A 13,898-nucleotide genomic window follows, 5' to 3' on the forward strand; every position below is an offset into this window, starting at 1 on the left:
GTTGTGACACACAATTCGATTGCTTTATCTGCCTGCATGAAAACATATGCGTCACTGCATACCTGACCCATGCTCTGTTCTGTGCGAACGACCATGGATGGGACATGCGGGATGCCAGAAGGAGCGACAGCTGGGTGACGACTCGTTTCGTTTGCGGTCGTGTACACACAGTATGGCGCAGCGCGATACAGGTCTATTGTTTGACATGTGCTGCTGTGGAGAGATGGGAGTTCGCTTCGGGCGTGAGACACATATGGTGGAGAGACAGGATCTACTAGATGCGTTTGTATGGGATGCGGATCTCGAGTTCATGAGGTCTGTTCACTATGTCGTGACCGGGGAGTGCCATGTTGTAGATCGAATATGGAGTAAGAACCCACTTCGCCCTATGGACTCGAGTCTGATTCACTGCAACTTTCGATATCATGCATATGATAACGATAAAGCGTAGACAACCATGTCGTCCGACGAAAAGAAGCGAGAGTTCCTACGTTCGAACCGCTCCTTGGAAATGAAGTGTCACGTCTCAGCCTAGAAGAAAATCTCCACTTCCGCATCGTCGCACAGCATGCGCCGCACTTCATGGGACCATATTTCCTCAACGCCACATGACCCCCTTGGATCCACCTCAAATGCACCCATATATCTCCGTGACAATGTCTCACACATCCACGAGAACGGGATGGGAAGAAAGGCAAGACACGACATGTCGCCATCCATGCGTTCATTCATGCTAATCCGACCGAACGATATGCAGCCACTCTCAATGCGGAGAGCGCTGGACAGGTACTGTACGACATTGGCTTTCTCGTTGCCGTGTTTCAGATTCAGGTCGTGGCGTCTTCCTGGCTTGCAGTGTTTTTGACGGAGCCGGAGACCTGGTTCGTTCATTCGCCTGCGTTTCCGCTCTATCGTTTGTGAATGGGGAGGCGAGTCTAGATGTTCGAGAATCCATGCTGATCTGTGTGACAGAAATGGAAAATTGACGGTAGGCATCTGCTTTGACATCTCCAAGGCCAGTGTTGCGGAGTCCGTGTGCCTGGCGATTGTGTCTCTCAATCATTGTTGAAATCTCGGTGAGCTGCGAGAATATTCGGAGCATATGATACAATTCTTCCATAGTTCATTGAGATGCATCTCTCCGTGATGGGGGGTGAACTCATTTCGCTTTACGGAATTACACATTCGATCAACGGAATCTTGCAGCTGCATTTGCGATCACGGGAAGATATCTGTACGGAAAGCAACATATGGTCCTTCAATCGTTGCACTCGAAGCTAAGAATAGATATTCACCTGTGATCGCTGCCCATGCGAGGGAAGTTTCCAAGTATGATTATTGAAATACTCTATGCATAAAGATCACATGTAACACATAGGTAGATCACAGCATGCGCAGTGGTTTCTAATCTTTAGCGAGGATTCCCTTACTGACAGTCCCTGTTGCGCGTCGCCTGAAAATGTCCTTGATTCTCGGCATCTGCGCATGTAGGCATGGGCAGCCGACTCAGCGCCACCGCGAACACGGTCTTTGTGTTCCTTTTCAGTCCCCTTGAAGATTCGAGCAGAAACAGTAGGGATGCCCCTTGTCAATGGGCGTGGTGTCTGCACTAGAAACTCTGCCAGGGAAGGAACGAGTCCTTGCTGCTTGTTTGGACCCAAACTGGTGATAACCAGCAGATGACATTGCGCATTTTGGTAGTACTCATCCGATGTTGGACTTGTGCATGTACCTTGCAAAGCTGAAGTCGTCACCTGAAGGACCTTGCTCGCCTCCCCGACTCTCGTTGAGGGCGTTCTGGTAACGAGACTCGAGGCTGTCATCCGCATCTTCAACCTCCTCATCGGAGTCATCGCCCACCATTGGAACGCCATCTCCTTCTTCCATATCTTCTGCATCGCTGACTGTCTCGGGTTGCTCTTTCGGAGGGCGCTTCTGTGAGCCGCCGGGACCGCCGACCTTCATATCCTTCATCAACCTATCCAACTCCCGTTGACGTGTGGCCACCTTTTCCTTTTCGCGTTCCGCTCTTCGTCGCTCTAACTCAGGCTTGTAGTCGCGCTCAAACTCCTCCTTCTTCGTTTGGACACCCTTGAAGAATTCGTCCATGCCGTCTCCGGTCATGGCGCTGACTCCCACTACACTAAGATGGTTGTAGAATTCCTCGAGGACTAGCGACATGCTGTTGAGGAGACTGCCCATGTACCCGCTACCTCCACCCATGCCTTCGCCACCAAACGCTCCTCCCTCCTCTTCCTTTCGCAGTGCTTCTTGGAAGGATTCAAAGTCGGTCATCCACTCCTTTGCAAAATCTGCGCTTTGTGCGTCCGTCTTGTTGAACACCAAAATCATGGGAAGCTTCGTCTTGTAAAGGATCGAACATGCGTAGAGCATGTTCGACATGAACGTTGAGGTGCTCGTTGTTCGTGGTGTGTCGATGATGTATGCAATGACAGTTGGGAATGTGCTTGCCAAACTTGAGAGTAGGATCTCGCCACTTGCTGACCATACGAACACCTCTATCTGGCCGGGTGTATCTACCAGAATGTGCTTCACCTGCTGCTGTTGCGTTGCGGGTGCTGGCGCCTTGCCCTGGCCTGTCATAAACTCCACCGTGCTCTGCTCGGGCACTGGGGCCGGGGTAGGTGGTGCCGTTCGTTTCTCCAATAGACCAATAACCTGATCAATCTTTGTGCTGAATAGGTTCAGACTCGTAAGGATTCCACCGTTTGGACCAAGGTTGAATTGTTTCATGACCTCTTTGTAGTTGACGGAGTCGCGGATGTCGATGTTGGGAGTGAATGGCACATGGCGGACCGCAGGATCGAGGTTCAGGATATAGGGAGGTGTTGTAGAAGCTTGCGAGACAGCTGGTGTAGCGACAGTTGGATCTGGATGTGTATACAGGTGCGATACCAGGCGTTGCATGAATGTAGTTTTCCCAGAGCCAGCCATGCCTACACAGACGATAGAGACGGGAGAGTCGGAAGATGTAGGCGCGGAGCCTTCCGGATTCTGTGAGGTCGCCATGCTTTCTATGGCCTGAGGGAAAGCTTCAAGTTGTCAGTAAATCTCCAAGATCCAGGTCTAGAGAAGAAGACGGAGCGTTGACGTTGTTTCTCGATAAAAGCTCGAGAAATTCTTAGCTAGGACCCCGCCGGCGTCATGCCTACCAAAACGCCGATCGCCAAGCTCGGCTGCGCTTGCTTGCGGTTACGCGCTTCGAACCGTGCTTGACATCACAGCAGCAGCTCTAGGCTAGACATCTTCCATTCTTCGTCAAGCTTTCCTAAGTTTATCCCAACCAGATCTATCTCAAACCCGGGACTCAACACGTCTAAACCCGCAATTTTCGCGCGTCTAGCACGAGAAGCTTCTCTCAAAAACTCTCAATGGGTCTAGAAGATTTCGAAAAGGAACTTGCAGCTAGCAAGGCAAGCAAGAGCTCACACAAGAAACGCGACCGAAGTCGAAGCCGAGACAGAAGTCACAGGCATCGTCGTGATCGCTCGAAGGATCGCGAACACAGACGAGACCACCGCTCTTCGCGCCATCACCACCGAGATGAGGACGACGAACGCAGCGGCCACCGAGACGACCGACACCGACACAAGCGGTCGCGACACCATCGCGATCGCTCTCAAGAAGATTCGCATCGCAGAAGAAGCCATCGAGACGGGGATCGCGATGAAGATGATAGACGAGATAAACCACGGAGGCGTCACGCAGATAGCTCAGACGACGAACAGGAGCGAATTGGGCGCAAAGGCAAGGGCGCTCTAGATGACGAAGACATGGATACGGATAGTGAAGATGAAGCTCCCCCAGGTCGGGATTTCGTGCCGCCTGATGACGATATCTTGGATCGACAACTTGAGGAAGCTGCAAATGCAAATATCGAGCGTGACTCGTGGATGCAAGCGCCGTCTTCGCTCGACGTAGACTACGTGCAGCGTAAGAAGAAAGAGGAAAAGACTACTTATGTAAAGTCTTCAGAGGAACACTTCAAACCCACAAATGTAGACGAGCCAGACGAGCAGAATGTAGAAGAATCGGGGCCCAGAGAAGTGTCATACACCTTTGGAGATGCAGGGTCGCAATGGCGCATGATGAAGCTCAAAGGCATATATCGTGCAGCGGAGGAGACAAATCGCTCGGTTGAGGAAGTAGCGCTTGAGAAGTACGGTGACTTGCAGGATTTCGACGATGCCAGAGAAGAAGAGATCGAGATGGACAGGAAAAAGATGTATGGCAAAGCGTACGTGGGCAAGGAGAAACCTTCTGGCGAGCTTTACGAAGAGCGCAAACGGAAGGAAAGTGCTCAACGACAACACGAACAGCAGGAATCTGGCATGAGTGCCTTCAATCAGACTACGGCGGAAGCCTCGACAACTGCAGCACCACCACCACAGGTCAGATTGAGTAGCACCGAGCTAAACAAACTGAAGGCACAAATGATGAAAGCCAAAATGAAGGGAGCACCTAACGCGAAGCAACTCGAAGACGAGTACAACGCCTACCTTGCGGCTGATAAAGTTGACCCTGGGGACGTCGTACTGAGCGCCATGGACAACCGCATGCTGGCCGGCGGTCGAAAGGGTGAAGTCGTTGCCCTCACGAACAAACGAGGACAAGAGAGGGGACTCGTCAAGGAGAACGAAGACATGAGCATCGAGGACATGGTCCGTCAAGAACGCCGCACGAAAGGCCAGGCGGGCGGCGAAGGCATGCTGCTGGCCGAAAAGATCGCCAAAGACGCCAAATTCGACGTAAGTCCTAAACTACCCTCAAACCATTAAGCACATTCTAACCCATTCCCCTAGAACGACCTGGACTACCTCGACGAAAATGCCAGCCGCCTCGCGACGCGGGCCCCGAAATCCACCATCAATCTCCGCAACACGGCCATCCAAGACTACCAGCGCACGAACCGCATCCTCGACAGCTGCCAACTCTGCCACCACGAAGACCGCTCCCCACCGCAGCCCCCCATCGCACCAATCCTCTCCCTCGCCACCCGCGTCTACCTGACCCTCCCAACCGAGCCCGAGCTCTCCGCAGGCGGCGCCGTCATCGTCCCCACACAGCACCGCACCAACCTCCTCGAATGCGACGACGACGAGTGGGAAGAAATCCGCAACTTCATGAAGTGTCTCACCCGCATGTACCACGACCAAGGGCGCGACGTCATCTTCTACGAGAACGCCGCAGCCCCGCACCGCAAACTCCACGCCGCCATGTCCGCCGTGCCCATCCCCTTCGAACTCGGCGAGACCGCCCCGGCCTTCTTCCGCGAGGCCATTCTCGCCTCGGACGACGAGTGGACGCAGCACAAACCCCTCATCGACACGCTGAAAGCCTCGCGGAACGGCATGGGCAGGTCTGCGTTCAGGAAGTCGCTCGCGAAGGAGATGCCGTATTTTCATGTTTGGTTCGAGCTTGATGGCGGGTTGGGTCACGTCGTGGAGGACGAGAGGAGGTGGCCTCGTGGTGACTTGTTTGCGAGGGAGACGCTGGGCGGTATGCTTGATGCGGATATCGAGGTTGTGAAGAGGCAGGGTCGCTGGCATAAGGAGGACCGGAGGGTCGAGAAGTGGAAGAAGGGGTGGAGGAAATTTGACTGGACGAGGGTGTTGAGCGAGGGGTGAGGCTCGATCGATCGAAGGAAAAAAATCCCTATATGACATTAAAAATATAATAATTTCTCATCCTGGACGGTTTCGGACATGTCACTTCAGTATTGAAAAGGTTCGGCAACACATCACCGTCATAAGTAGTCAATAGTAGCATGTAATGAGTGCCAAAATCAGCACCTCTCATCATCCATCCATCGATTTATCTTTTCACTAGCTTTGGTGGAAAGGGCCCGTGTTGAAGGGGCCTGAAAAACAAAGACATTGGTATGCTTCCGTTGAGCACTTCAACCCTGTGACTGTTCCGAAAACAAAAATGCCGATGGATGTGTCGAATCCATCCATCCATCTTATGCTATTTACACTGAGTGGTGACGCACTCATCCATGATAATGAAAGATTTGAGATTTCGCAATTGCATCCACAAAATAGAGGCGGTCACTTACGCAACCACAAGCTCCTCTTCATTTACTGACCACCAGCAGCAACGGCGCTGGCGGCAGGCGCCTCCAAAGAGAGACCATTAGCCGCGGCCGCCAGATCATCCGCCAACTCAGCCTTCGCCTTCTCGCCCGAGCTCGTGAGACCTTTTCTGATCTTGAGCACGCTGTCTGCGATGACTGCGTCGATACCTTGGGCTCGTTGAATCTATACCGCTTGTATTAGGACGATGCTGTGCAAACAGTGATACACAGAGAGGGAAAGGGGAGTTAAACTTACATTAACATTCGACTCCTCATTATTCAGCGTACCGTAGCTGACGCACACCAACCCGCTCTCCTTAACCACCTTGACGAGGCGCGGGCAATGCACGAGCGGCTCGGCGGCACTGACGACGCCGAGGAGATTCCAGCGGCTCGCGAAGCGGATGGCTTCCTGGAGGCTGGAGGCGCGGACGTCGCCGACGGGCGAGGTGCCGGCGTCGGTGAGGAAGAGGATGGGGATCGCGGGCTGCTTGAAGGAGAGCATGAGGCAGATGTCTGGGTTGAAGGAGGAGAGGATGATGTTGCGGTTGCCGGCGAGGTCGTAAACGGTTTTGAGGACCGTGTCGACGAAGGAGTTGAGCTCGACGGCGTATTGGTCCATGTCGTGCTCGACGGATTCGTGGAGCATGGGGTACTCTGTGGGGTGGTTAGTAAGAGGGGTGTTCGTTTGAATGATAGGTAATTGACTTACTCATTTCAATGTTGAAGCCGGTCGATTCCGGAAGCCGCTTGAACATCTCTTCCAAGGTCGTGAAGCGCTCTTGGATCGAGTTACCGCGAACATTGCCTTTGAAGCCTTTCAGCTTGTAGTCACGAGTGTGCTTCATACGCTCTGAGATCTGGAGTTGGTGTTCGTTGTGAATGTTTTTGTGCTCCGAATTGTCCACGGAATACGCTCGCGGCCTGCGTTGACCCTGGGAATCCCCATCACCCCCATTGCCGTTTGCATTTGGTGATGTGGACCTGTTCCGTCGTGGGGTCTGGCCGTCACTAACGTGCAGGAATTGCTCGAGTGTGAGAGTATGCACGGGTGCGTCTATGCCTGTCTCGCTGACTAGGAAGTCGTGGTAGATGACGGGCACCAGGTCCTTCGTCAGTTGAACATCGAATTCCACGTACTCGGCTCCTAGATTTGCTGCAGCGATGAAAGAACTTATGGTGTTCTCTCCGAGCTGCAATGATTTTCTCGATCCAGTATTCTTGCCCAATCCACGATGTCCAATTAGCTTTGTGGATGTAATCTTCTTCCAGTACATATGTTGCTGTGTTATAGACATATTTGGATGAGAGAAGGGTGTTATGATTAGGAAATTGAAGTTGACCGAGCCGATGACATCCAGAGTAGATGCTGCCACGATGGGGACCTTGACGTCACCTTGTAACGAGATGCGCTGCGAGCCGATGCTCGTTTTGATTGTGGACAACAGAGCCACGCCTCGCCCGACAATGCGGTCATGTGATCCTGCATACGTGGGAACTATATCAAAAAGAAGCTTCACCTTTGTCGCATCAAGGGTCTTAAACGTGATGGGCTCGGTGCAGATGTTCTCCTCCACAGGAAGATCGATGACAGTCGGCTCTCCAGTAGCGCCAGATGCCGAAACAACAACGGATAGCGCAGTGTCCAATTGAGTAGCATGAGCATCTGCCAGCGGGATATCATCAAGTTTAACGGCTGGTATATTCTTCCTCGTGTCCATGGAACCAAGACTGACCAACACCATGGTCTCGTTTACGAGGAAACGGTGACCAAATGACTTAAGCGGTTCAGGCTGCCTTTGGGTAGTCGAAGAATTCTCTCTTGTCAGATTCTTGGATCGGCGTTCTTCCAACGACGAGGTTTGTGGTGGAGATCCGGAAAGCAATGTTGGCGTTCCGACAGCTGGAGACTTAGCCTTGGGGACGATCTCAGCCAGGCGCTGTACAATATCCAGGTGTCCTCGAAGTGCAGCATGTTCTTTCGCGGTCCAGCCTGAGAGATCGAAGCGCTCTGTGTCTGCTCCCGCATTGACAAGAAGCTCCACGATGGGAAGATGACCGTCAACGCATGCTATGAACAACGGCGTCCAGCCAAATGTCTTCTCCGGAGTGTCAATCACCGTGGGATTGAAGGGGGAGCCCTCTAGAAGAATCTTGGCGCACTGGTCATGACCAAATCGGGCAGCGACATGCAATGCCGTCTCACCCTGCTCATCTTGGTAGTTGACATCAACGCCTGCGTCGACCAAAAGCTGAACAATGGAGACAAAATTTGACTGAGTTGCCAAGGAAAGTACGGCACCGGATTGGGGGTTCTTCTGTCGAAGATTGGCCTGTCCATCGGCGTCGCTGGGTTGTTTTCCAGCCTGGAGCAGAGTTTTAGTTGTGAGAGGATGACCTCCGATGACGCTGAGGTGGAGCGGCGCATAACCCTCCAAGTCCTGCCACAACGGAGAGTCGATCCCTTCAGTAATATCAAACTGTCCCCATTCCTGCATATGCTTGATGACAAGCTCACAGATGATGACGAAACCGTACTGGGCCGCGTAGTGTAGTGGTAGTCGGCCGTAAGAATCACGTGATATGAGTGATGAACGCTGCTGCGGGCGAAGATTATCCAAAAGATAGGCGAGCAATTGGACAGATTCGTCATCCCGAGATAGTAGCTGGGTAAGCTCGAGCTCATTCACGGTACTTGGAGGTCCCTTGGCCGGTTGCGCTGCTGGGACGATGAATTGTGGCTTTTCGGGGAGCATCTGCATCGGGTTCCCATCGACTCCGAGAAACTCTCCACTCTTAGATCTGCCAATATTGATGACAAGGCGATGAATGCAGTTGCGCTTATTGATGTCGTCATCCTCTTCCAAGGATGTGATGTCCTGCAGTAACCGGTCAATGCACGATTTTGACCGGCAAGATATCGCTCTTTGCAGGAAGTTGAGTAAGAGCTGCTGGTATGGAGCGGCGCCTGCCTCGTGAGTACGAGTAACATCTTCAAGAATGGTAGCAAGGGCTTGGGACTCGTCATTGCGGAGAGCAACGTCAGCAGCGTCGAGCGTGCTAGGAGATAGATTCAATGCCCTGCCTGGTATTCGGCTCAAGGAAGATGTAGAATGCGTGGATCCGGAATCGTCGAACGTCTTTGCCTCACTCAATTTTGAAAGCCACTCATTGAGTGCCCGCATGTCTTGAGTCAGAGGCAAATTATGGGCAAACGCTTTCGGGTCGACTTTCGAAGCTAGATAGCGTTGCTGCATACAAACGACGGGGACTTTCTTGTCCAATTTCTTGGTGATTTTGATGAACCCGCGACGATTGACCTCTCCATACCATTGGAGCTTCCTCAGGTGGCCGCGAAGCTCGAGGAGTGCAGCCATGAGGTCCTGGACTTCATCTTTGTCCAGGCCGTCAGGACCGTTGGCAGCGCGTCCATAGCGGCCATGGAGTAGCTTTAGACGACGCGCCGACTCGGCGTACTTTTTGTTGTAGAAGCTGTCTACATCTTCAAGATTGCGATCGAGCGCAAAGAAGAATGCTGTGTTTCAAAATTAGCACGAGTGTTTTCGGACAAAGGAATAAAGAGTATGGCGTAATGCAACTCACCCGTCAAATCGGGGTCAAGGCCATCCCGAACAGGTTGAGAGGCAAGCTTGATCAGCTTCTTGAGGCCTTTGTAGTCGATGTAAGATGACGCCCACTCCGGGACCTGGTTTCGGGGAAGATTGTGGCCAAACTTCATGACTTCCAGGAATTAAGGAATGGTGGAAAGGGATATCTGGGTTGGCACTATGCTCAAAGAAAGCTACTAGCCAAGGCAGGGAGCTGTAGCTATAGCTATCTGCTTTGAGGTAGGTGGTGCGGGGCCAGAGGAGGAATTGCCAGGCGCAACAACGGCGGGCGTGAGGAAAATAAATGAGCGGCAGTAGATCGGAACAAAGAGGAAGTGTCAAATATGTATGCTATGTGCCATGGGACGCACACGGTGGTTGATGGCGGGAGTTTGCGTTGATGAAGCTATATGGAGGGTGTGGGCGAGAGGTCGGATGTCATTGGAGGATTGCGCACGCGGCGGGTGGAACAGAACGACTTGCTGCACGCCTGCATGATGGTTATGGAATGATTAGCGGCTGCGAGTGCAAGGGAGTAGTGAGTGGGAATAAACGACCAGGACGAGTAGTAGGTATAGGTAGGTGGGTGATAGGGCAACGGGGTGGGATGTGAAGGTGAAGATGAGGATGAAGGAGGGATGGGGCAGCACACTGGGGGCTTAAGGCGTGGGCGCGGGCGTTTCTGGCGATGTTTCCAGCAGACAGCGCGCGTCTGGTGGGTACTTGGTAACAGTAGAAGAGGTGAAAAGAGTGGGAAGGGTGGATAGAGAACGATGTCTTCTGACGATTGAGGCAGAACAGATGGTGGGAATAAGGAATGTATACGAAGGTAGGGGCACTACCACGATGTTTTCCTTTCTAACTCTTGCTCTTAGAAGGTTTGGTGCAAAAGCTAGAAGTGTCTCTTTTGAGTTTCTTCTGCCTTTCTTCCTTTATTTTTCGCGACCGATGACGCAAGCCGATACGGACACGGATTGGGACCTTTATATAGTACAGATATAAAATTGGGTGGATTATATGGGGCAATGGGTAACGGCACAAAAGAAGAAGAAAAAAAGCTGGATCCCGCTTGTGAATCTTCTCCAGACTTGCATGCGATCTATTTATCTATTAATTCCAACGTCCATGATTTTCTGCGCCGGGCTCGCTTATGAATGATGGATGGGGCGCCGCCCCGTTCGTTTCCCCTTCCCCCCCTTCCAGAAAGCAAGCATTCATCATCAAGCATATGATTAACTTATGGGTCTTGTCTTGCCCTGTCTAGTCTCCTCTGGTTCTAGTATTCCATTCACAGCATCAAAACGGTCGGGTTTCGTGGGATCAACTAATCATTGGCGGTCCGCATCGGCAATCACACCCCTGGAGCTCTATCATGTCCAGTTACATCAGTCTGTGGCCGCCTTGCAGACTTGCAGGAGACTACTACCTATGCATTGTCAAAGTCGCTGCAACTGGCCGTTCCTGGATGCTCAGAGTAACACCTACGGTGTATATAGTTGGAAGGTGAAATAACTAATAGTAGGTAGTCATCAGTAAACCCAGTCATCACATGTATGTATGTACCTTATGTTCTCCGTAACTACTTGTAGAAAGTACCTAATGCACGAACTGGACCCTGCGTAACGTCACAAGCAGAAACGTAGGGCATGAGTAGTGCAATGTACTCGCCATTCGGTCAGAGACGGCGTGTGTTGTATGCCCACAAGAAGACCCTTCTTTTTCCCCCATCCTTTTACTTTCCTTTTTCCAAACAAGCGGATGTCCCATGCGTTCAGTCACATGGTCGTGACGTCCAATAAAGGCCAGATGTAGGCGAAAACTCTGTTCCGTCGTTCGCGAGGTCAGGAGGGTAGGTCTGGCGGTGTTGCGGTGTCACGGCGGCCATAATTAGGTACCTAGGTAACTAACCCACGACCAACTCACCGCAGTATTACCAAGTAACAAATGAATCGGTACTTGTGACGTGTATTGCTGAGTAGGCGTGGGCTCTAGATGCAGGCGCTCTTTGGAGGTACCATATTCACTAACTGTGAATGACATTGACAGGATGCACCTATCCATCCGTACACAATATGTACATCACTCCGTCCTACAGCTTATTCGTTTGTTGCTATTATCGCCGCTTGCTTTTTTGTGGCAACTGCTCACACGACCAACTGCCACTTTTGCCCGGTCCATCATTCGTCAATAATGTTCTCCACCATGCTCGGACGGAACAAGGTACAAGAAAGATAGTCAGGGTCTACTTTGTGAATGGCTTGAACTTCCTTGGCTCTCCCTCTGCCATGCAATCTTTCCTTGGAGCCCTACTGTAAGACGTTGTTCGGTAAATCAGACAAGCAATTGTCCCTACTGCTCTGCAACTGTCAGGTGGATACCTGTTCCTCATTCCAGATGTTAGCACGGCCATTTCACAACACAAAACTACTAGTTACGGAAAGCAAACATTCTACAATCATGGATCGATTATTCACGAATCCCTCGCTAAGCTTTTTTTGGTCTACCCTTGTAACTCTACGTCTGCTCGCACACCGATTCCAGCTCCACACTCGTGCTCAAGCTTTGTCCCTTCATGGTTAGGTGTAGAGGTACCTGGCTTGCAGCACAAGTTGGCACGAATGCAGAAGCCATCTGCATTCTCCACTGGGCGTGGGAATGGTGCGGGGTATATGCGACCCTTTAGCTTTCATCCATCCACCACTGATAGTCCAGGAGTGTCAATCTTCCCGAAACCACCTGGGCCAGTATCACATCCGTGACATCTCTGAGCTTTGAGAAAAGATCCCATCCCTCACGAGAAGAAGAATGCATTTCCTTCAGTGTCTTTACGCTGCGTCTTGGACAGGTCTTGTTCGGGGTTGTACTCCGTCCAAACGCTTGCCGGATAAATATGTTTGTTTCTCTCGTACCACCTTCGATCGACCACTTTGGTCACCGTCGGATCGTCGTCGTGGCCTTCGAGATCGACATCCGGAATTTGAGCCGCCTTGTCCCTGGTCTTATCCCGCCGATCAAGCGGATTAAAGTCGGGCGCTTCCGAGGCTTCCAATTCAGCTGCATCTGGAGAGGCTTTTGTTGGCTCTGCCGAGTAACTGAAGATCGGGCCATTGAACCCCACGACCTTGTTGAACAAGAAATGATAAAACTCATAATGCTAAACAATGTGTGAGCTGATTGTTCCAGGCGGCTTGGGAATTGACACACTTACATGAGGTAAAATGACTTGATCTCTTACAAGCATCAAATCATCAACACTGACCCTTGCCCAATCCCGTCTGCTCTTGTCACCACCAACGCCTAGCTCAGCACCGACTTTCCTCGCCTTATCAAGGAAAAGCCAGATGTGATCGCCTTTCTTGACCCGGCAACGACCGCCAGGGACATTGGTACCGTCGTAAAACACAAAGGGTATGACTATCTCAGTCGCCTTCACGACCTTCCGCATCGCTATGAATTCCTTCCGTGCAGTCTCTGCTTGCTCCGCTTCACGGGCGAGTGCAGCCTTGGTCATTACGCGCGGTTTCATTCCCACGTTCGCATTGGCGTTCAGCTTCTTTCTCGGGATCCTGACCTCGCTCTCAGAGTTCACCGCGGACGAGTCTGCAGGTGTCGTTCCGCGGGAACTGGCATTGGCTGTCGATACAGCAGCAGAGTCCCCTCCTCCATCGACGTCGTCTTCGTCGTCTCCGAACGAGAGCTTTCCTTTCGCGGCGATTTTTCGCTTCTTCTTTTTCTTGATCAGAGGCTGGGGAGTAGAGGCACTGTACTTTTCAAATTAGCATTCAGAGTCGAGGATTCACATTCCAAAGGTGATAGATACCCGTCGCGAGGCGTTCCGGCGCCCGAATCTCCTGTGCTGCCCTCTCTCTCCTTGAGCTCGAGAGCTTCGGCTCGCCTTTTGCGGAAATCGCTGAGATTTACGAGTCCGACTGTCTGCTCCTTGAGTAAATCCTCGGCCGTCGCAGCCTGTGAGGTAAAACGGGCGTTCGAGCCCTCCGGATTGCTCATAATTGGTTTGTTGTACGAATGCAAAGACTAGGGCAAATGTCAATGCGACCTGTTCTGCCTAGGTAACTATCGATGCCAAGATCTGGCGGTCATATGGTCACATGACACCGCGTCATACTTTCCGGGTCCATCACCATCACCATCCGCTCACTCTCTGCCTACTCACAAAGAACAAGACAACATCG

The 13,898-nt window shown here is 51.8% G+C and overlaps 5 protein-coding genes across 5 annotated transcripts; 1 reads left to right on the top strand and 4 right to left on the bottom strand.

Annotated features, from left to right (window-relative positions):
- Positions 1 to 404: 404 nt before the first annotated feature.
- Positions 405 to 1,356, bottom strand: BU24DRAFT_105054 (uncharacterized protein). The gene has a single exon (XM_033520744.1). It carries the CDS (start codon positions 1,006 to 1,008, stop codon positions 532 to 534), a length of 477 nt encoding a protein of 158 aa, XP_033387123.1. The 5' UTR covers positions 1,009 to 1,356; the 3' UTR covers positions 405 to 531.
- BU24DRAFT_105053 (XPA-binding protein-like protein) lies at positions 1,357 to 3,130 on the bottom strand. The gene has a single exon (XM_033520743.1). It carries the CDS (start codon positions 3,028 to 3,030, stop codon positions 1,705 to 1,707), a length of 1,326 nt encoding a protein of 441 aa, XP_033387124.1. The 5' UTR covers positions 3,031 to 3,130; the 3' UTR covers positions 1,357 to 1,704.
- A 140-nt stretch (positions 3,131 to 3,270) lies between these two features.
- BU24DRAFT_447418 (uncharacterized protein) lies at positions 3,271 to 5,844 on the top strand. Its single transcript, XM_033530822.1, has 2 exons — positions 3,271 to 4,769; positions 4,824 to 5,844. Exons 1-2 carry the CDS (start codon positions 3,393 to 3,395, stop codon positions 5,646 to 5,648), a joined length of 2,202 nt encoding a protein of 733 aa, XP_033387125.1. The 5' UTR covers positions 3,271 to 3,392; the 3' UTR covers positions 5,649 to 5,844.
- A 30-nt stretch (positions 5,845 to 5,874) lies between these two features.
- BU24DRAFT_105246 (GDPD-domain-containing protein) lies at positions 5,875 to 10,090 on the bottom strand. Its single transcript, XM_033520746.1, has 4 exons — positions 9,701 to 10,090; positions 6,810 to 9,632; positions 6,354 to 6,754; positions 5,875 to 6,281 (listed from the first exon to the last, which is right to left on the bottom strand). Exons 1-4 carry the CDS (start codon positions 9,834 to 9,836, stop codon positions 6,102 to 6,104), a joined length of 3,540 nt encoding a protein of 1,179 aa, XP_033387126.1. The 5' UTR covers positions 9,837 to 10,090; the 3' UTR covers positions 5,875 to 6,101.
- Positions 10,091 to 12,496: 2,406 nt separating this feature from the next.
- Positions 12,497 to 13,713, bottom strand: BU24DRAFT_430885 (XAP5-domain-containing protein; the record flags this gene model as incomplete). The annotated part of the gene is made up of 3 exons (XM_033529838.1): positions 12,497 to 12,859; positions 12,914 to 13,466; positions 13,526 to 13,713. 3 exons carry the CDS (start codon positions 13,711 to 13,713, stop codon positions 12,497 to 12,499), a joined length of 1,104 nt encoding a protein of 367 aa, XP_033387127.1.
- Positions 13,714 to 13,898: the final 185 nt, after the last annotated feature.

The sequence above is a fragment of the Aaosphaeria arxii genome (genome assembly GCF_010015735.1).
Source record: "Aaosphaeria arxii CBS 175.79 unplaced genomic scaffold BU24scaffold_2, whole genome shotgun sequence".
Classification (NCBI taxonomy): Eukaryota; Fungi; Ascomycota; class Dothideomycetes; order Pleosporales; genus Aaosphaeria; species Aaosphaeria arxii.